This window comes from Colius striatus, chromosome 7 (assembly GCF_028858725.1).
Source record: "Colius striatus isolate bColStr4 chromosome 7, bColStr4.1.hap1, whole genome shotgun sequence".
NCBI classification, from domain to species: Eukaryota; Metazoa; Chordata; class Aves; order Coliiformes; family Coliidae; genus Colius; species Colius striatus.
The window spans coordinates 4,027,618-4,049,345 of NC_084765.1; the positions used below are offsets into that span (position 1 = coordinate 4,027,618).

Below are 21,728 nucleotides of genomic sequence, written 5' to 3' on the forward strand. Positions count from 1 at the left end.
GCAGAGACAGCAGGTGTGAGTGAGGATGCGTAAACTCAAGAGGAAGTATGTTTGTAATATTCTGTATATATTGTAAAACAAAGAAGCTTACTTCTCTTTCTTTCCCTCCTTAGTTCCTCAGCCCACAGACTAAGCAAGCATTTACTATATTGCTGTAAAAAGTAAAGGGAAGGCTCAGCAGCTCTCTTAAGTTTCAAACTGAAGGGCTGCAAGCAGAGCAGACAGCCAGTCTCCTGTGCATTCAGTGCCATAGGATTGATCATGTTTAAACTGCAAAACTTTGACATTTGTAAATGTCCAGTTAAAGGCAACGTTGAAGACAACAGAGTTCTTTTGCTTTTGTGGCTTTGCTTACCAGCTATAATGTCCCATATCAGAGCGGGAGGGTTGGGAGGAGAGGAGAAAATCCATCTGAAATTTAGCAGCTTAAAAAAAACCCTCCAAACCAAACCCCAAACGTTTATAATCAGCTTGAGAGCTCAGTGGATTTGTGAAATCGTTTGGGATTAACAGGCTATTGATTGCTAATAAAACAATATTTAGCTTTGTCTGATGAACAGCAATGGAAAAAGGTGTGGGCACCTTGTCAAACAAGACCCATTGAGGAGGGATGATGGGTTAAGTGTGGGGGTCTGAGTGGCAGCGTGGGTGCCCGGTCTTCAAGGAGAACTTGTCAGTTGTTAGTAAGGCGGGTGAAAGGAAGGACGCCAGCGCCTGATGGCTGGGGTAGTATTGATGCAAGTTAGCTGACTAATCAGATTGAAAAAGTCCCATGGTATTTATGTCACTTTAATTTTCATCAAACAATCGGAGACGACAGCACTCTATTAAGAAGAGGTTGATCCAGAACTAAAGCTAAATAAATTAGGGTCTCAGTTTAATCAAATTATCCGTCTTCTGGCCTTGGATTAACCGAGGGAGACAGCGTCGGTCTAGCCACTTCTCATTGGCTGATTTGGATTTTTTTTTTTCCCAAGAAGCTGGTACAAAGAATGGGAGATTTAACACACATAGCTACTACTCATAATACCTCAAACAAGCACCTTTTAAAGAAGCTGGAATTAATATTTATCAGGAGACCTTGCAGTTTGACTGAAGGATATTTCCAGTTTACTTTAGTTTTGTTCAGCAAAATGAACTAAACGTGAAGCAAAAAATCTGTCAACAAAAATGCTGAAGGGATAGATCTTGTAACAAGGTGGCACAAAAATTGAGACACTAGCCTAATGCTACTTAATGACTTCTTGTTTGAATCACAATAGTTTGTTTAGTTTACGTGCTTTTAAAATTGTTTGCTTGTATATTACCTTTTGCTATTGTTTACTTACCTTAGTTTGCAGGGTAAGTAATTCTTTTTCCTCCTGCCTACATTCTGTAGACCTCTGGGAGAAGCCTTTGGGGTAGATAAATTGTCTCAAAGAAAATACTTTTCCCAAGCTATGTCTGGTATCTTCTCCTCCGAAAATGTTTTCATTAGAAGTTTACAGCAGGTAAAGATAGTTGTAACTGTCTTTTCTATAATAACAACATAAGGAAATCCCTTGTTTATAGATCCCCTATAAATATTTAACGTAACTGTTGCAGTAAATCTTCTGAAACCTCAAACTCCTGAAATATTCCTTATCTGTCTGTTGTCAAAATCACTGTCTAAATCTCTCCAGTTTTATATATATAGAAACAAGAGTACATCCTTTGCTGCAAGCAACTAACTGAGTTCATCCCATAACTATGAAATCAATTTTAAAAAGATACAACATGATGGATATTCCCTTCCATCCTTGTTGGAAAAGTAACAATGATTTTGCAAGAAAAGCAGTGTCAGTGGATGTAGTCCTGTGCCTGATTCTGCTTTAAGATTTGTGTCTCTTTCTCTGACTTCTAAGCTGTTTTTATCTGTTCATGATCATTGATACTGCTCCTCTTTCTGCTGAAGCAGTCACAACTTAGAGAAAGTGAAGCTGAACAAAGAGTTAGTTGTATTTTTGTTACAACCACTGAAATTTAGAGACTGGTCTAGGCTGTGATATAATGCACACTAAGGTATATTATTTACACTGCATACATAACAGCCATGAGAGGTAAGACTGTCTTCTCTTTGGTCCTTATTATCCTGTAATATACCAGATTTAACATTCTTCCTCTGCTTGCATTTCAGTCCTGCTCTTAAAGACTTTCAAGAATGCTTTGGAAATCTAGGCACTAAGCATTGGATTCCTTAAATAGTTACAAAAACCTGCCCTAACACTCTTCTCACTTCTGATTTCTAAATTTTTCTTCACCTATGATATTGCTCTTCAAGCTCAAACAATTTGATCCTTTATCTTGTGTTCTGGCACACTTCAAATTCCCACTGTCTTTGGTCTGTTACTCCTCATGAACACAGACCACAGGTGGTTCTGATGGATGTAAAGTTCTCACATGCTCAGCCCCTTACAAGAAGGGCTTTTGTTTCCAAGTAACTCATCTAGGTATTCGCATGCAGAGTTTGCTAAATGCTTAGCATCTCCTGACACTAAATATCTTATAGACATTTAAAAACGTCCTGTGCAAAACAGTTGCTTTTGAGGGTTTGGTTTTAATGGACAGTTTTCATAGTTCCACTAGTTTGATGTGTTAGCTGATCTGAATGCCACCAGTTCTCACTTTTCTTACTGTGAATTAATAAAGATCACATATTTTCATGATAGAGACTAAGATGGTCTAAGGTAAACACTATTTTGCTTCAAATGGGCATATGATCTGTTCTGTTTATCTTTGCAATCACTTACTCTATGTCTGGGTATTTTTTTTCTGTAGACACACAGATATGGACAGAGAAGTCTGAATTACTTATGGATGTTTCATTTCTGAACACTAGTTTACCCTTAAGATTTTCCCTCTTGGATATCAACAGAGAAAATAACTCTGGAGACCAGTTATTTTCTAAGCCTCTAAATATTGGGGGTTTTTTTTAATTATTATCTGATGGGAATTATCTCAGTTGGATTCCTATGGTCTGTAGCACCTGAAATCATCCTGTGCTGCTCAATGTACATTTTATGGAGGCACTTCTGTAGGTGCACAAATACAGAGTATCACAGGGCAGTAACGCTCCTTTTTCTACACTGGAGATTTGCCCTAATTGCAGAAACTGGTTTTGCTCAATCTTTCATGGTCACTCTCAGCATTTTCCCCAACAGTGCTTCTTTTCTGGTTGTACTTCCCTGCTGTTAGCCATTCCTCAGAGCTGCTGACAGAGTAGAGCTGAAGTGCACAGGTTTAACCAGCCTGTCTGATAAGGGACTAAACATCACAAGAAAGAAAACAGCTTATCTAATCAGTTTGCTGATCTGATGCAAGAAAGTGTGGTAGAATGTGATATTCGTATTTCCTTTGCTTTTCTGACAGGTTGAGAAATGCTGCTCTAATGGTAAAGAAATTATCAGTGTAACACTGAGTGCTATACTGAGTGCATCATGAACAAAAAATGCAACAAATTGAGATGAGAGAACTGAGAGCGTGAGAGGATTGAGGACCAAAACTTATGCTTTTAGGAGTGTCATTCTTGGCACTTAGATGTAGCAGGCTGGGTTTAGTATTCAAAGAGTGTAGAGTAAAATTTCAGATGGTTTGGACTTTCTACATAGAAAATGCTTTTGAAAAATCATTTTGTCTTGAGCAACTTCTTGGGGACCTCGAGCAGCTGAAATTGAAAAAAAACATAGCTCTGACTGACCCAGCTGGCTAAGAAGTCATTTAATTTATTAACATTAAACATTTTCTTTTGCTAATATACACAGAATAAAGTCATAGACATTTAACAATAATTTGTTCAAAACGTTTCACTTGTTTCACAGTTTCTGTTTACTTTCTTTGCTTTTGAGTAACGACAAACACTGTGGTCACAAGAGTGATGCAGGTAGAGAATAAAGTTACACATGCCTGGAAATCCAGATGAAATAAAGGCCCCAAGTGGTACACTGACACCATATTTTGTGTGTGAACACCCTCTAACAGCCTCCCCAGTGCTGTGTTTCCAGACCTGTAAAATAGCTTGAACTGCAGTAAAAAAAATTGTAAATATTTGAAGTTTCTTCTCCTTGGCCTGGATTATGAAATAGTAATCCATGACATTGTAAATCTTCCTGTACCATGCAAATCCCTTTACAAGGATTAGGAGATTGTAACAAAGATGATCATATTTCAAGAGGTACCGATGTGAGTTATACACTTGTGCTGCAGGATTTCATTTAGTCTTCAGACAACATTGTACACGCTGACCCAAATGAACAGGTGCTTTGCATTTATTGAGAATCTTAATTCACACAATAATACAGAAAAGAAGATTCAGTTCCAAGGCTGTGGAGCACATTTGGTCTGTTGCTCTCTGAGTGGATGCGACAATAGCCGAGGGTGTGCAGTGGAGCAAAGACTATGCAATCAGTGACCCCTCGCCCCTTCAGTGGGGGAGAATTTCAGTAAAACACAAAGAAGCTGCTGTTTCTGCTTTTGCTGCTATCAGTCCAGGCACTACTGACAGAGCAGTGGTTATTAAATCTATTTTTGTGATTAGCTGCTTGAGTGAGAGTGGAGGAAAAGTATGTTTCATCATTCTATGTCACTTCTGTTTATTTCATGGGATCAGACTTGACTTTGGGAGAATAAGATAGAAGCATCTGACTTGCCTAGATTTCTTCTGTACACTAAGGGCACGCAGCATCCTGTCAGCATTTTGCAGCAATTCTAATTCAATGACGAGTACTGAGTTGCTCTGTAACAAAAAAAAAAAAAATCCCATGAGAAGCTTTGGTTGCCACCACTAAGCAGCATTTGTAAAACTGGTGTTATCTTGTGGCACCTACAGAAGTAAATCTGAGTGGATATGGAATTTAAAAGCAAAACATAAGCCAGACTTTATGAGGGAGCTCTTATACCCTTTTTCAAGCCTGTCATTCTCATCTAAAACCAGTTTATGTATTTAGATTTTTCATGTCCCTTTGGATTTGCCTATTAGGCAAACCTAATCTGTTTAATTAGTACTATATTTAAGAGTCTTCTTTGTTAGCACTAAGAGATAGGAGGATAAGTGAAAGGGGAAATTAAGCTACACGGGACAGATTTACAAGTATAGATTAGAAATCAGAGACTGTAATCCAGAAAAATAATTTCAGTGTCAGATTTTCTTCTTGAATTCTACATCCATTTACTTTTTCTTTTCTTACCAATCAATTAATAGCTCTGCATTTTTATATTCAGCAAAGACCACTCAGTTTGCACTCTGAAAAACAGACTAGAATTGGACCCTTGGTTCCACCCTTTTAGAAATAATCAGAAACTGCAGTGACAATGCTGGTGGCCCCTCTGTTGAGCAACAATTAAATATCAGGTACTACTCAGTACTTGGTACCTCAACTTACGCTGAGTGCTGCATATCAAGATTAGGTGCTGTTGCAGATTAAACCATTGTAAATTAAGTATAGTATAGAATAGCTTCTTATGAAAAACAAGATAGGAGACTACTGCCTTGTCTGCCTTGGCAAAGTATGGTATTGCAAGTGTAGCAAAACATTTGGTGCTGAAAAACACCCAGCACCTGGATGTTTCTGTATTTTAACTTTGGGCTAGAAGTTGTATTTTGGTCCTGTAAATTGTAATCCTGGAGAAATCTGGTAGTTTCATCTCAAGAAGGAATCCATTTGATGCGTTGTGAGACCACACTAAAATGTGGGCCAAAGCGTGGGAAGTGGGGGAGTTTGGCAAAATGGCTGTTAAAGGACACACTGAATCTCCTGAAGGGCCAAGGCAGAGGCTCCCTAAGTTTGCTAACTGAATCAGTGAAGAAAAAGTTTTATTTTTAACCTATTCACAGATACCGGATTTGCTGAAGAAGCAGAAGATGTTACTTAATTACTAGAACTCTTTACAAGGCTGGATCATTTGTTTTATTAATTTGACATATATAAATCCATGTATGATGCCTAAGGAGGTGCTGTCTAACAGCAGTGGGAGGTTTCTTAAGTATGTTATATTAGGAAACAGGCTGTACCTTTGTTCATTATGAGATGCCACACAAATACAGCATTTAGCTGTATTCAGACCAGATGCACAGCATACCTCTGTTCTTGCAATTATGTATAAGGTAGTCAGGTTCAAGGCAGAACAGTAACTCCATTATTTTTTGAAATATTGGTAGTTGCACTGATGTTAATTTATACACTTTGAGGGTATAAGTTGGAAAAATTCTAGCTTGGACATTTTCTCCATCATACCCTCCTTAGGAGCACTATGTGAGTCAGTGGAAAGGTGGCACCATTTGGTTCTGAATCATAACATCATTTTGGTTGGAAAAGAACTTTAAGATCAAGTCCAACCACTAACCTAACACTGCCAAGACCACCACCGAACTGTGTCCCTCAGTACCTCATCTATGCATCTTTTAAGTATCTGCAGGGATGGCAATTCCACCACCTCACTGGGGAATTTAACCACCCTTTCAGTGAAAAAGTTCTTCCCAACAGCCAATCTAAACCTCCCCTAGTGCGACTTGAGGCCATTTCCTCTTGTTCTAAAATCCTGATGAAAATGTTCAGACAAAATGAAGAGGGAAAACAACGGAGATTTGGTAGACTACCTAAAATGTCTTCTTCAGCTGATGACCCTCAAGCTTTATTTCTCTGTATAATCTTTTAATGCCACTTTCCATTATCAGTCTGTTGCTAAACTTTGTATAAAGCCAATTCACCTGTGTTATTTCCTTTAACTCTCCTGTGTTGAAAAACACAAACCTGTCTGCCAGCCACCTGTCAAACGCACAAACAGTGCTACCAAGGCTAGGGAGAAATAATGTGTTATAGTCTAGACTTGCTGAGACAGGGACCCTGTATCCAGCTGCCTGGTTTCCGTTTCTGTCAACGGGTGCGGCAGGAGGCAGGGCTGCGGTCTGCTGGTGTGAGGGGGTGCGGCTGGAGGAATGGCTGCGAGAGGCGATGGGTCATCGCCCCCTTCGGCCCCCACAAGATGGCGCCGCCCCTCACGGCGGCGGGCGCCCGCGCGCCTCCCGCTCCCGCGCGTTTGAAATTTAACGGTCGGCGCCGCCTGCTCCCGGTGACCGGCGGATCCACGCCAGGGGGCGCTCTCACCCTCTCGGACCCGCCCCTCCGTGTGACATCAGGGGCGAGGCGGGGCGGGCACCCGGAAGCGGCGCACGTGGGGCGGTGGCGGCGGCCATGGGCTCCCGGGCGGCGGGCGCAGCTCACGCAGGTGGGTACCGGCCGGTGCGCTGCCCTCCTTCCTCCTCCCCTTCCTCCTCCCCTTCCCCTTCTTCCTTTTCTTTCCTTCTTTCTGCATTACTTTTTCGTCCACTCCGCTGCTTCTCAGTGACAGCTCTTTGTTGTATTCCCCACAGGGGCCGCCGAGCCGGTAGCTGAGGAGGAAATGCCGGAGCTGTCCGATGACGAGGAGGCCTGGGAAGAGGCGGAGGAGGAGGAAGGCGCCTCTGAGGGCCCGCAGACTCGCTGCCTCTTCTGCGACAGGTGTGGTAGCGGGGACAACCCTGAGGGCCATGGTGGGCTTTCGTCGTCCCAGCGCTCCCCCTGCTTGACTGAGGGGCTTTTTGAGGCGCGGTCTCCGGGGGAAGAGGAGCCCACAGGGGCTGCGGCAGGCAGCCGCCACGGGAAAATCAGTAATACGTGGTTTGTAACAGCGTTCTGGGGCATGTTGATCTTGGATACGGTCTCTCTAGAGCCAAAGGTCTGTTAAATCGAGAGTAAGGAAGAAAGTAATGGGGAAAGGAGGTCATGTCTCACCTCACACTGAAGCAGTATAGAAGCTTCTCTCTGGAATTCCCTCTGTTATCGTTTCCAATTATGTGAGATTTTTTTCTTTCTCATTGTCAGTGAATAGGTGAGATTTTTTTTTGATGCAGCAAATCTAACTGGCCCGCTTGCCTCACCTATGTGCAGTCTTTAGATCTCAGATTTAGTGCTGTATTTACGCTCAAGGAGTTTTTAAACGGGGTTCATGGTTTTGGTGAATGGAATTTTTGCATTTGTTGCACTTGCAAAATGCCTTGCAAACAAGGTAAAAGCTGCTTTGTGAGATATGCAAGTAAGCAAGTGCTTCTTCATCCATTCTCAGGCAAAAAATGTGTACTCTGAGCGTATTGTCTAACAAGTCAGAACAGAGCACATGGAACTCAGGAGTGTTACAATTTCTAGACTTAGTAATACTACATATTTAACAATGTATTACTTACAGATTGTTTAATTCTGCTGAAGATGTGTTCTCCCACTGCAAAACAGAGCATCAGTTTAGTCTTTGGGATGTGATCAAGAAACATGGTAAGTCTTTTTCACGACTTTTTGATTCCTTTTGCACATCAGTGTATTGTTTAAAATCAGTTGCAATTATCAACTTGTTTCTAACTGATTTCTTGGTTTTACTGAAGATTACAAGATTGAATAAGGTAACTTATTACAGACAAAATACTTCCATGTTATATTTATACTGGCTGTTGTACATTTAGGTTAACATGGTGACTGAAGGAAGGTATATATAGGGAAGATGTATGTGAAGGGAGGTGAGGGTAAGGGACATACTTTAAAATAGTTAGGTAACTGTAGGATTACTGAGCCTGAAATCTGTATCTTACTGCATATAGTGGAAAGCAGGGGAAGAGAAGCAGCACTGGAGAAATGCAAGAGTGTGTACCAAAAAGAGTGAGAGATAAGAGCATGAGAACTACATGAAACATTTAGAAATGTGCATCACATAAAATGGCAAGATCAAGTATATTTTCTATTTCCAAATACTTTTGATCGGATTTTAGTTTACCCGGTATCTTCAAGGTTCTTGACATAAGTACATAATTAAGCTACTGTTATTTCTGGGATGATGATTTTAAGTCACTGTTGGTGTTATTCTTGATTATAGAGTCATAGAATGGTAGAGTTGGAAGGAACTTTAAGAGATCATCTAGTCCAACCCCCCTGCAGAAGCAGGGTCAGCTAGATCAGGTCACATAGGAACATGTCCAGGCAGGTCTTGAAGACCTCCAAGGAAGGAGACTCCACAACCCCTCTGGGCAGCCTGTGCCAGGGCTCCCTCACCCTCACGGTGAAATAGTTTTTTCTTATGTTTAAGTGGAACTTTTTGTGTTCCAGCTTCATCCCATTACCCCTTGTCCTGTTGCTAGCTGCAAAAGAAAAAAGGGATGTCCCAACCTCCTGACACCCACCCTTTACATATTTGTAAATGTTAATAAGATCACTCCTCAATCAAGTAGGATTAACTTACATTTATTAGGCTGAAAGCTAAAAATATGAACAAAAGATCACAACAGCCTAAAATATCACCAAGGTAGCTAGTAGGAGATAAATGTGGTTGTCCAGATGTTGTTGCTTGCCAAATGAATGAAATCACTGCTCCTAATCCACATTTGAATGTGTTCTATTTTAAATTTGAGGTAGATGTGTTTCTCCAGAGGGTGAGAATTTCCTGGTTTAGTCTTAAGAAGAAGCATAGATGGCAAATTTAGGATGAGAAGGCTGCAGTAGGTTATCAAGTACAGCCCAAGAGGAAGCTGTCCAATTGAATAAGTAGTTGTTACTCATACAGTTGTAAAATAAGTGTGTTTTTCCATAATGTAAACTCTCTCTTTTATTTTTCCCGTCTTTTCTTTCTTTTCAGGACTTGATTTTTATGGATACATTAAACTAATAAACTTTGTTAGATTAAAGGTAGGTGAGCTACTTACTGCTGCTGTAATCTGTCTCTGGAGTATGGGAAACTCAGATGCTGTGCTTTCAATTTGCCCTTTTTTTACACTGTGTGAAATTTTGTGTTATAAAAATAAGAAATCATGGGAGTTAAAATAGGTATTGAACAGTTGATTTAGATGTGAAGTTGTCTTCATTTAAAATATATCTAGTTGTTGTGAGGCCTTATTGTTTCTAGAATAGGACGTTCAGGCTTGTAAAAAGCCCACACTCGGTAGAATCATGGTGTGAGAGTATCCCTGAGTGATGACAAAAGTTTATTTCTTCACCTGTTGTTACTAGTCATGCTTTATAGTAGTACTTTTCTCAGCCTTTCCTACAAAACTACTTTAACACTATTTGTTTTGATGAGTGGAAGAACAGCTCTTTGTCTTACTTTCTTGAATGAAATTGAAGGACCGGTGTTTTCAAAGAAACTTATGTCCTTTTCCCTTTCTGTCTAGAAACCAGCAGCAGCATATTTGAGTTCTATCAACAGCCCACTGCCTTGGGAGGAAGAGGAATATTTGAAACCACAGCTAGAAGATGACCTCCTACTTCAGTTTGGTAAATAAATACACTTCAGTATGACAATACCTTGTTGTGGGGTAAACGTGATATTGGCAGAGTTGATGTCATATGAAGCATCATCACTATTGTACAGTTGAACTGCATACATGAGGAAGTCTACATACTAGCTGAAGTCATGACATTGAGTCACACTCAGAAGTGTTTGGTTGGTGACTGCGCTTTCCATAGCCCTGTTTTATTATTTGCATTCACTTACTGTTGATATTCATAGCAGAAATGCTGTATTGTAATAATCAAGCAGGACAAAGAGGCACGACACTCAGACTTCATAGAAGATTGATGAAGCTTTTAGTTCCTATTTAAAACCATGAGTTTATTCAAAAATGTGTGCTATAAGTAAGAAGCAAGTTGAAAAACATATTTTATGCAGATTCTGTTTTGGACCAGCCCAGTGTGAGATAAGACAGTTGCATAGAAGGGATCTGCTGCTTTAGTGGTACAAGCGGCCTCAGGTTTTCTCTCATGGCAGTTTATCAAATGATCTGAGAGAACTAAGATTGAGCTTATTTTTGTTGGCTGTGATCACTCTCTTCATATTTTGTACTTGAATGTATATCTTTCTTTCATCTAAACTATAAGGCATTTAGGGCTTGTGGATTTTTTTTCTTCTCTGTACAGTCTGGAATGCAATTTTGTCCTGTTTTAAGCAAGCTCTCCTGCATGACAGCAGAGATAATGCATGATGGGAAGACATGAGTTGGTTACTTCAAGGATTTCACATTTCCCTGTATCACCTCCTACATAATGTGTATGCTTTACCCAAGCTCTGTAAACTTTTGAGATGCTTTGTGGTGCTGCTGCAGTTGCTAATGGGTTATGGGGCTGATCTGAACCTCTGGAATCTTTTTTTAAGTATCTGCTTTGTTTCAGTCCCATGGGTCAAATGATAAGTGTTCCATGATTAAAAGGAATAGATAGATGGGGTTTTTTTAATGAACTTTTTTTCCAATAAGCTGATAGGAATTTCTTATTATGTCAAAAAATACAGTAGCACCTGTTTTTTTTTTTTCCCCACTGGTATTTGTTGAAATCATCAGGTGAATTTAGCAAGAGGTAGATGGACCTAGTACTGAGTTTGGGGTTTGAATAGTTAAAAAGCAGTCTTTCATCTAGATTCATTCTGCTTCTGCTCTTTTGAGGTTTTTTTGTCTTCATAAGCTTTATAAAAGCCCAAGAATTGGTTTGAAAATTTAAACTTAAATGTTCTTAATAATTAGACAGTAAGTTTATATACCCTCTTTTACCACTGCCAGCCTTTTTGATTTCTGAATAACAAAACTGGAAAAACAAAGGATGGGACTGTAATGAACTTAATTACAGTCTAAATTTAATGTCTCTTATTGTGAATCAAACACTGGTATTTAAAGAAGCCTGAATTCTAGTTTTATTTGCTTTGTTAACTTAGAGCATGTTTCTGGCATATTTGTTTTTACTGAATAGTATTGTGTTCTGTGGTTAAGTTCTATCAAATTTAGTGATGCTAAAGGGAGAAATAGCAACACTGAAGACATCATGTGTTTATGAGCTGCTGTGAAGCAACATGTGACTAACGTGTGGCATTTTTCTCCCCGTTTCATCAGATATAGAAGATCTTTGTGAACCTGCAAATGTTTTGCCTTCCAATGGTTTAACTGATATCATGGTGCTCCGTGAGCAATTGAAACACGCAGAACACAGAGCAAGACTTGCAGAAGCAGCCTTGGCTACAGCACAAGATGATCTTCAGAAAATGAAGTAAGTGTTTGAACTGAAGTTTTGGGATTCTTTATTTGTATTTTGGGTGAAATGAGTTTTTTGAGTTTTAAAGACCAATGGAAATTCAGAGAAGTGGTAGCATGTATCTATGTGTTGGGACTGTAGGTGTGAGTTATGTCTTGTAGATGATCAGTAAAAACTGCACAAAATCTGCACAAATTGCAAAAGCAAAGTGTTCTTAGACTAAATAAGCATATAGCTCTGGAGAGGTCTGGGATGTAAACTTGTTAGACTGTAGAGCCTAGAGGAATATTGTCTGGCTGAAGCACATTTGCCTTTTCATTTTATTGTGGGTATTATATGACTGCTTGCTTGTCAACTTTCAATTTTATTTTCATAACACCCTTGATTTGTGTATGTTGTCATCAAAACCACTTTAAGAAGCGAGAACACTTGTGTTACATATGCAAGGCCATGGAGGAGGAAGAATAAGCAGCATAAAATTTAAGTATTCTAGAAGGATGAGGATTGGAAGGGGCCTCTAGAGGTCATCCACTCCAACCCCCTGTTAAAGCAGGTTCCCTCTCAATCAGGGGGCACAGGGGTGCATCCAGGTGGGCTTGGAAACCTACAGAGGAGGAGACGCCACAACCTCTCCGGGCAGCCTGTGCCAAGGCTCCCTCACCCTTGGAGGAGAGAAGTTTTTCTTCGTGTTCTAGTGAAACTTCCTATGTTCCAGCTCATGTCTGTTGCCCTTTGTCTTGTCACTGGCCCTCACAATGAAAAGACTGGCCCCATCCTCTCAACAGCTGTGCTTTAGGTATTTGTCAGCATTGATAAGGTCCCCCCTCAGTCTTCTTTTCTAATCAGCTCCAGATCTCACAGCCTTTCCTAATCGGGTGCTCCAGCAATAGTAATACATTCATAACAAATTAAACTTGAAATTCTGCTTTGCTTCCACCCAAATGCTTTAAAGTACTTTCTTCTACTTCCCACTAGTCGTGCAGCGTTGCACAGTTTGTAGTTCTTACGCTGGTTGTTGCATTGAGTATCTGCATTACGCAGCCTAAAACACACGTCATCTTGCCCACTGTGGTACTACATTTTGTGCTAGTGGGTGCAGGATCGGTAATTTCTCCTTTAAAAATAGAAACTGTGTCTGAACCTTTCACTGCTGATATTTGCAAGTACAAAGTGTCGTTGTGGGAGGATGCTGGAGGGGAGAGCAGAGATGCAGTAGAGTGGAGGAGCCGGCAGAGGGAGATTGTGTGTGCTTCCAGCGGGACCCAGCATGGCAAAGCCCCTCTGCAGGCTGTCTTCCTCACCTCTTTCAAACCCCTTCTCCCCTCCCCGCCCCACCCCTGCTTCCTTGTCATGACTCCATAAACGTGTCTCAAGGGTGTATTTCAAATTGATTACAGACAGATTGCACAGGATTTTGTGATGAACGTAGATGTCAGGAGCAACTCGTCATCCAGCGCCATTGCAGACCTTCATGAGGATGAGGATGATGTTTACTTCAGCTCCTATGGGCATTATGGGATACACGAAAAGATGCTAAAGGTTAGAAAGTCATCTCAACTGCATCGTAGTAGGACTAAAGAGGAAAGATGGAATGAAGTGGGCCGTGTGCCCATAATGTACTGCAGAGCAGCTGCATTTTTAACCCTTTCTATACATGACAGTTTTTACTAGGAGTTTGGTTTAGATATCTGTCTTCAGTTTTATTTCCATTATATAATTTCTGTTTACAGAAGCATTAGGAACATTAAATTAATTTACATACAGAGATTATTGAAGATATTTTACAATGTCTGTACCATAACTTTAGATTGCCAAAACCAGCTTTTTCCTGAGTGTTTGAAAGATATAAGGATAAACCATGTACAGACAGTGAAGGTTTTTCTTTAGTTGATATTTTCCTAACAATTAACACTTATTAGGCAAAACCACTTGTCAAATATTGTTTCCTGTTGTACTGTGTAAACAGAAATTCTTGGTATTTGTGCACAGTTAAGTGCACTGATAACATGGTATGGAACAACTGGAAAAATTGTATGCTTCTTTTATGTGATGAAGGTAAATTAATGTTTAAAACTCTTCAAAGGTGATAAATGCCCTTTTGACTTAAACCGACTTATAATTGACATGTATATAAAAATCTCTTAATGCTTACTGTTAAAAAAGTATCTTAGTTGTTAAAGTCATAAACAGGTTTTGCATTTTAAGCCAAAAATAAACAAAATTCTTACCTAATGTGGTGATAGAATGTCAAGTTACGAAGTGACATTGTCCATACAGGTAGCATATAAAGTTTTCTGCTTTGTAAATCATTTCAGTGGCTTCAATGCAGAAACACACCTGAATTGTGCTAAAAATAGTATAAGCATTAAGTTAATTTTTAAGGGAGGGATTTTACAGAAGCACAGAGATGGCTGCAGAAGAAGAATGTTTTAAAAAATGTGTAGTCTACATAAATGTTATTTAAGTCTTGAAGATAAATGAAAATGACAGGTCTGGTTTTGCAGCTGTACATAGGTGGTGTTTGAGATTTATAGGCTGTAGGATATGGAAACTTTTCTGTTTGATAATAAGGTTTATAATGATTCTACGTGTGCACAAGAAGATCGGTACAAAATTGGATTTTATGGTTTCAAGGAAGGTTTGTCAGAATTCTTTCAAGAAGACTTTTTAAACATTCTTAACCATAGGAAAACAATAGCTCTTTGTCAGGCCCGCACTGATTTTTTTTCCTGTATGCTAGACATTCACTTAGATTTCTTTATATCTTCCTTATTTATGTAAATATAATGGCTTTCTACACTGAAATTTTTATGAAAGGAGACTTGCTGTCTGAATTTTAAGTCTATTTCTGACACTTTGGTTTTGAAAGCTTGTCTTTTTCCTGCACCTGGCAGTGGTAAGGTGAATTTTCAATTTGTTGGAGTTTTTTCTCTGAATACTTCAGAGATGAGGAAGAATATTGTTACTTTACAGTGGCTAAATTACTAGTTTTTCCTTCCCCTATTTTTTTGCTCAAGAACATCTTGACTATCATCTTAATAAATTTCTTTACTTTTGTATTTCAAAATAAAACAAAACATGGAAACAGCGAGAGAATGGAACTGACAAATAGAGAGACTTGAAGTGAATGACTGTGGTGTGCTCGAGCAGCAGTGCATGTAGTAGAAAGAGCAGCTAGAATTGTATTGATTAAGTTGCTGAGGCAATGTGAGTGGGCAGAGTGTAAGGCTGAAAGCTTTCCAGCTGGCTGCTTTCACGATTGATGCTGAACATTCAGATATATTTTTTTCTTTTTAACTTTCTTGGTTGTTTCAGCAAATCCTATTATTATATACTGCAGTAGAGTTGAAGTACTAAAAATAGTTGATCTTAATAGAACGTCATAGGAAATCAGTATGATTATCAAGGATCACAGTTCCTTTTATTCATGTTAATTGCTTATAACTTTAAGGTATGATTTTCTAAAATCATCCCTGTTTCTTTGAGCTCTGTCTGTGCGATAAACCTCTTAAACTTAGAACTGGATTTTAGGATTTTCAAGCCTCAGAAGAACTTTCATCCACAGAATTTTTAGGAACGTATCTTTTGTTTCCAGTCTGGTTTTGGTCTTGTTTTCTTATCAAATAGACTTTATTCTTTATCATTAGCGAAAAATTCATTTCTGTACTGTTTCTAAAAAATTTTACCTACTATAGTGGAAAAATATATAATATAAGCAGTTGACTTTTATACTTAAGTATTATTTAAAGATTTCTCTTTACAAGATAAATGCTTAAAATTCTTCTTTTACTCTAACACTTGAACTACATCAGCAGTTGCAAAACCTATACTTGGCTGTCAATTTGTGTACCTGCTGATGCATATTAAGAGAATCGATGTTTCAATAGATTACTTTGGTGGTACATTGAACTCTGCTGTTAGCCTTTCTATACTACGACACTTTACATGTTTAGTTGTAGGCTTGAAAACATTCCAGCTTCTCAGGTCCTGTTGTATTACATGTTGTATTAAGTTTGTTTATAGAATAGGCTGTACAGCTTCAGTTACCAGCTTATTGTCAAGCTTGTAAATTTGCAGTTTGTTCAGAAATAGGAAAGGTTAAAATGATACATAACTGGGTTTTTTTTAAGAAATCTGTGCGTCACAGGGCTGTGAGAGAATAAAATGATATGAAATACTTGATGAGCTCATGACTCCAATTTTTATCATTGTATAGTAGGTTATTATGTTGAGTTGATGCAGTATTGCCACTCTATTACTGTTGTTTCTGGAAAGTGTTGAAGAGGTGTTAAAAACTTTTGAAACATCTGAAACCTAATGCAGGAGGTCAGAAAACTGTAAGCTAATTTGGGATTTTTGCTCAGAGGTTCAGCTAGTTTTATTTGCAAAGACAATCAATTCTGAGAGACTATTACATGGGAAGGCATCAGGATTGCAGAGCCTTTAAAAGTACAGTAGCCACAAAATATCTTAGGCCATATTAAAAGGAAAGATTTTTCAATATTGCTGTACCTAAGAAGAAAAAGTGAACACTTTTTGTTATTTTTTATAGGATGAAGTGCGTACAGGAAGCTATCGTGACTTCATCTATCAAAACTCGCATATCTTCAAGGACAAAGTAGGTAAAAGAGCTCAGAAAACACAGTAATTCCTGCGCTATATTTTTTTCTCAAGTGGTAGGAATCTTTCAGGATGGCTACTTTGTAGCTTTGCGGATGGAATATTGCACTGACAAGATTTGATTTAATGTACTCAGGTGTTATTAGGTGGTCGAGTGCTATTCAGCTGCTGGAGGGTGCAAAGTGCTGATAACAGAAGTGCTGATGGCTATTGTCATTGTTTTATGTGCCATGTCGGGATGTTCATTAATTATGTTGGCGGGGTTAAGTTGAGCCTTTCTTGTCCAGTATATTAAGTGTAATCTATCTTAGAGGGCCTCTTTACCAGAATTTAAGAGAATTTCAATTTGTGCCTGATATGGTCCTAGAGGCACTGTGTAATTATAACTGGGGAGGAATTCATATGCAACTGATTTATTCAATTGGTGGTGTTTAGTTTCTCCAGACAAGGTGATTATTAAGGGACTTGGAGCCAGGAACTAGTATTTCACTTGCAGTGAGGAGAGATTGCACTGACTTTTATGATCTTAATGTAGTTATGATCTTCTTGTCTCCTGTATTTCTCCTGGCTATTAGTGATAAACTTGTTGTGTTCTGAGCGACACTGTGCCATTTTCTGTTCTGGATTAGCATTCTTTTACTTGATGCTTGCCGTTCTTAAGCTGTATATGGATATTTCTTAATGTGAAACCAGGATGACTAGGTTTTGTAAGTCAATCACTGTTGATTTCTATTTTGGTTTTGAGTAAGACTTTGTTAATAAGTGATAATACAAGGTTTAAATTGTGGAAGTAATACAAGTGCACCCATCTGATGATTCCTTACTTGGAAATTGTGCTAGATATGGTTTTGTCTTAGGTGAGAAGTTTTTCAAAGTACATAGCACATACTACTTGTTTTTCTGTTGGTAATTACATCAGAAAAATAAGAGGGAAAGAGTTTTCTTCCTTTTTTGCTTCAATCCATGTCACGAACCCGTTTCTACTAAATATTTCTGAGCTATTTATAGTAAGAGAACAAGCAAATACATGAAAACGTTGTGATGCCAGCTACTTAAATGTGGAAGTTACACGAGTGGAACAGTAATTTTTCAGAATAGGTTGTATTTCTCCTCTGCTACGTGGATTCATTGGTAACATGAAAAAATGTTCATGAACTCTTATAGACAAAGTTGCATCAGCACCAGCTTCAGATGCCCTTCCTCAGAAAACAGTAGAAAATGTGTGTGCTTACTCCATTTTTACTTCACATGAAAACAACTACTAAAGAGAACTGTATTCTTGCAACATTTACAAACTGATTTCTGAACTGAGTGTTTTGCAGCAGTTTTTTTGATGAAGGTTACCTCACATTCATAGTGTATCCAAACCCATCACAGTGTGGTGATGTTGAATGGAAAGCAAGACTCTCAATTGCTTTTATTTCCTGACAGCTTCCATTCAGGTGATCAGTGCCCTGTTTAACTTCTGTCTCTGACAAAATATTGGTGCAGCTTTCGCTTGTTATGCTCTTATGGAGAATATATGGGAGTTTTTTCCAGAGATCTAGCTTTGAAGTTCCATCTGTTACAGATTTCTACTGAAGGAACTGTTAAGTTTTTATGCTTAATGTAATGCTCTCAGAACAAAATGAGTGAAACTTGTGACTTGAAGAAACAGGCTGATTCCTCTTAAAGTTTTATTACAATTTAAAAGAAAAGAAGAGTAGGTCTCAAATTATATTTCCTATAACTCCTATATGGTATTCCTTCTTAGAAAATACATAGTGATGCTTGTTGTTTCTGAAAGGACATCTGTGAGGTGGATTGGGAGGAACTTGTTCAAAGAACTTTGGGGCTGTTTAGTCTGGAGAAGAAGACATTGAGGGGAGATCTTGTTAACACTTACAAATATCTAAAGGGTGGGTGTCAGGAGATTGGGACATCCCTTTTTTCTTTTGCAGCTAGCAACAGGGCAAGGGGTAATGGGATGAAGCTGGAACACAAAAAGTTCCACTTAAATATAAGAAAACTATTTCCCTGTTCAGGTGAGGGAGCCCTGGCACAGGCTGCCCAGAGGGGTTGTGGAGGCTCCTTCCTTGGAGGTCTTCAAGATCCACCTGGACATGTTCCTATGCAACCTGATCTAAGTGACCCTGCTTCTGCAGGGGGATTGGACTAGATGATCTCTAAAGGTCCCTTCCAACCCCTACCACTCTGTGATTAGTCCTACTAGCTTTTGAGGCAAATCTGTAGTATCCCAAAGAGATGTGATTGCAGATTATCACAGAGATAACAGAGTGTCTAGGTTTGTTCATTATGCATACTAAATTCAGAACCAGTCAATTTGTTTGTTCTTCCACAGCTTTCAGAAGAAATTATTAAAACTTGAATTAATCCTGCTTGCTGCCTTTGTTTTCAACCTCTTTGATGTACCTGAGATGAGAAAAGGACAATTTAGGTTACCTGACAGGAGTAGTTCAGTTGACCTTGCTCAGTAAAAAGAAGCCTCAACCGTTTTACAGCAAGAGTCTTTTTTTAGTGGAAAAAAAATTGGTTAGAGAAGCAGTACTGCTGAGTTTTGTTGTTGTATATTGAGAGAAAAAAAAAATGAGGTTTTAAACTTTGTTCCTACTAAAAGTTCATAGATAGAATTAATTTAATTGGCCAAATTACCCGTCTTCCTGTCTTTGTGAATTTGAAGTAACTTGCTTGGTCACTAGAAATGGAGTATCAGTTTTGATTTGACTGCGGAGAGGGATGTTATGCTGCAGTGTATTATCATATAGCCAAATGGCCAGTCCAGCTGCTCCAGATCTCTGCTGAGAGGCCATATGTAATCACCACAAGAATGCGTTAGCTGTAGACCCTTGTCCTTAGGCTAAATGGTGATCATTCTGCTTGTCTTTCATTCCTCAGATGTGTTCCAGCTTGTATATTTTCTCTCCCATGCCTTTTTCTCCACCCCCGTACCCTGCCTAAGGATACATGAGTTCCATCTGGGTTTTTAAGTGACCAGGGCAGCTGTCCAAAGTGGTGTCTGTTTTGATTTCTTTCCAATTTGTGGTGATTGCTCTCTTTCATGCAGCTGTACATCAAGATCATTCTTTCACAGAGGTTTATTTTTGGCTCTGACTTCTAGCTTTCATGGCTCAGCAATTTTGCTAGCCACTATGGGTAAAGCATTAGAATAGATGATGTTAGGGGGCATGAGATTTCAACAAACTGCAAGAACACTGATTTTTTTTTTACTCTCTATTCCTGTCTCCAGAAGACTTCAGCCTAGGGATTGTTGTAGCCATTGCATACTCGTGTCTCATGAATGAGTTGTAGAATTGACTTCTATTGGAAGTTGCAAGTGGAACAAGTAACTTTGTCCAACTTCTGTAGCCAGCCTGTACACAAGATGCTGTAAAAAATTTGTCATGCTGATGGGTTTTTTTAGCCTAATTCCACGTTGTAATTTGCTCTATCCAGACAGGTGGCAGGCAGCTCTTCAGTCATGGTTTCCCCAGTACACCACAGCAGAAGCTCACTTAAATTATGCTGCTAAGGATAAACGGCTATTTTTATTCATACTGCCTTCAGAATTGTTGTTCTCTGTCCATCATCAGAACATATGGAATTGTATGAAAGGGAAGGCAAGCAGACATAATGTGCAGAGCATTCAAGTATTTACTTTGATGCTGTTTATCAGGGAAAATTTGAAAGCAGACATGCAAGTTTCTCTTGTGCCAAAGCAAGAATGCTCAATAGCTCATAAGCTAGGAAATTTGTCAGTAGGGTGCTTTATTGCTTTGAAATACTTGGTAAAATGAGGTTATAATTCTCAAATGTAGTTGTGGCTCTTAGAGCTCTTGGTAGTGGACTTGGCAGTATTAATGGTTGAACTCTGTGATCTGAAAGGTCTTTTCCAACAAATGATTCAATGATGTGATGCCTTCTTTGGGTAAAAAATGTGCCATGAAAGCTACGAGGATGGTTTTTACAACACTGAATGCTGTGCTAAGGATGGTGAAATAAGTTTTCCTTTCTCATGAGTTATTTTTATGACTAGTAATTCTGACTCTGGTCTTGGTTTAGAAGTGTTTTAGCAAGTTGTTTGTACTCCATTGTTTAGATCTCTTGTATGGGAAAGGAAATCTGTCTTTACAGTTCTGATTCTGTTAATGCTTAAGTGCTATGCATAATGGGAATGCCTGCACATTATGTTTAGGAAAACTTTTTTTTTTCAGGTTTTGGAACATTTTTGTGGTTTTGTGCTGGGAATTTTTTAACACGATTCATAAAAGTTTAACGATATTAAGTAGAAGTCTGATAAAGACCACTGTGCATCAGGCCAATGCAACACACTGCACCCTTAGCAGATCTGCAGATGGTGCAGAACCAGGAGGAGTGCTTGATACATCATATGGTTGTGCTGCCATTCAGAAGGACCTCTGTAGGCTGTAGAAGTGGCCAGTGGGGTCCTGGGGCAATTGGGAGGCAATATAGAACCCTGTAGAGGAGAGAGATCAATAACCCCATACGTCAGCAGAGGCTGGAGGGCCACTGTCTGGGAAAGCAGCTTTGCAGAGAAAAACTTTGAGGATCCTGATCAACACCAAGATGACTATGAGCCAGCAACACAGACTGTTGTGGCAAAGGCAGCCAGCCAGCCTCCTGGGCTACGTTAGGAAGAGTGTGTGTCACTCTAGGAAGTTGCTTTTAAAGATTGGGACATCTTTTTACTGTGAGGGTAAGAGAGCAGTGGTCCAGGTTGCCCAGAGAGGTTGTGGAATTCTCCATCCTTGGAGATTCTGCAAAGCCAATTAGACATGATCCCTAGCAACCTGTAGTAGTTGATCCTGCTTTGAGCAGGGTGGTGGACTATGACATCTCCAGAGGTCCCTTTCAACCTCAGCAATTCTGTGTTTCTGTGAAAACATCAGATGTGAAACTCCTAACTTAAAAAAGTACTGTAACACATTCAGCATTCAAAGTGTTACTTTTTAAGTGGTTGAGAAGTTTCCAGCAGTTAGAAGAGTTGTGTTGTTATGCTGAAGCCTGAACAAGGCTATTTGGGAAAATCTCTACTTTATGAAGTTC

General features: G+C 39.2%; 1 protein-coding gene across 2 annotated transcripts in view; it reads left to right on the top strand.

The window, feature by feature from the left end:
- Positions 1-7,171: 7,171 nt before the first annotated feature.
- Positions 7,172-21,728, top strand: part of PRMT3 (protein arginine methyltransferase 3) — a 52,578-nt gene continuing 38,021 nt past the window's right edge. For both annotated transcript variants that reach the window (XM_061999303.1, XM_061999304.1), the window contains exons 1-8: positions 7,172-7,239; positions 7,385-7,511; positions 8,236-8,318; positions 9,667-9,716; positions 10,199-10,301; positions 11,906-12,059; positions 13,442-13,583; positions 16,597-16,662. In XM_061999303.1, the coding sequence (XP_061855287.1) occupies positions 7,206-7,239; positions 7,385-7,511; positions 8,236-8,318; positions 9,667-9,716; positions 10,199-10,301; positions 11,906-12,059; positions 13,442-13,583; positions 16,597-16,662 (759 nt within the window). In that variant the 5' untranslated portion in view covers positions 7,172-7,205. The remainder of the gene's footprint in view (positions 7,240-7,384; positions 7,512-8,235; positions 8,319-9,666; positions 9,717-10,198; positions 10,302-11,905; positions 12,060-13,441; positions 13,584-16,596; positions 16,663-21,728) is intronic.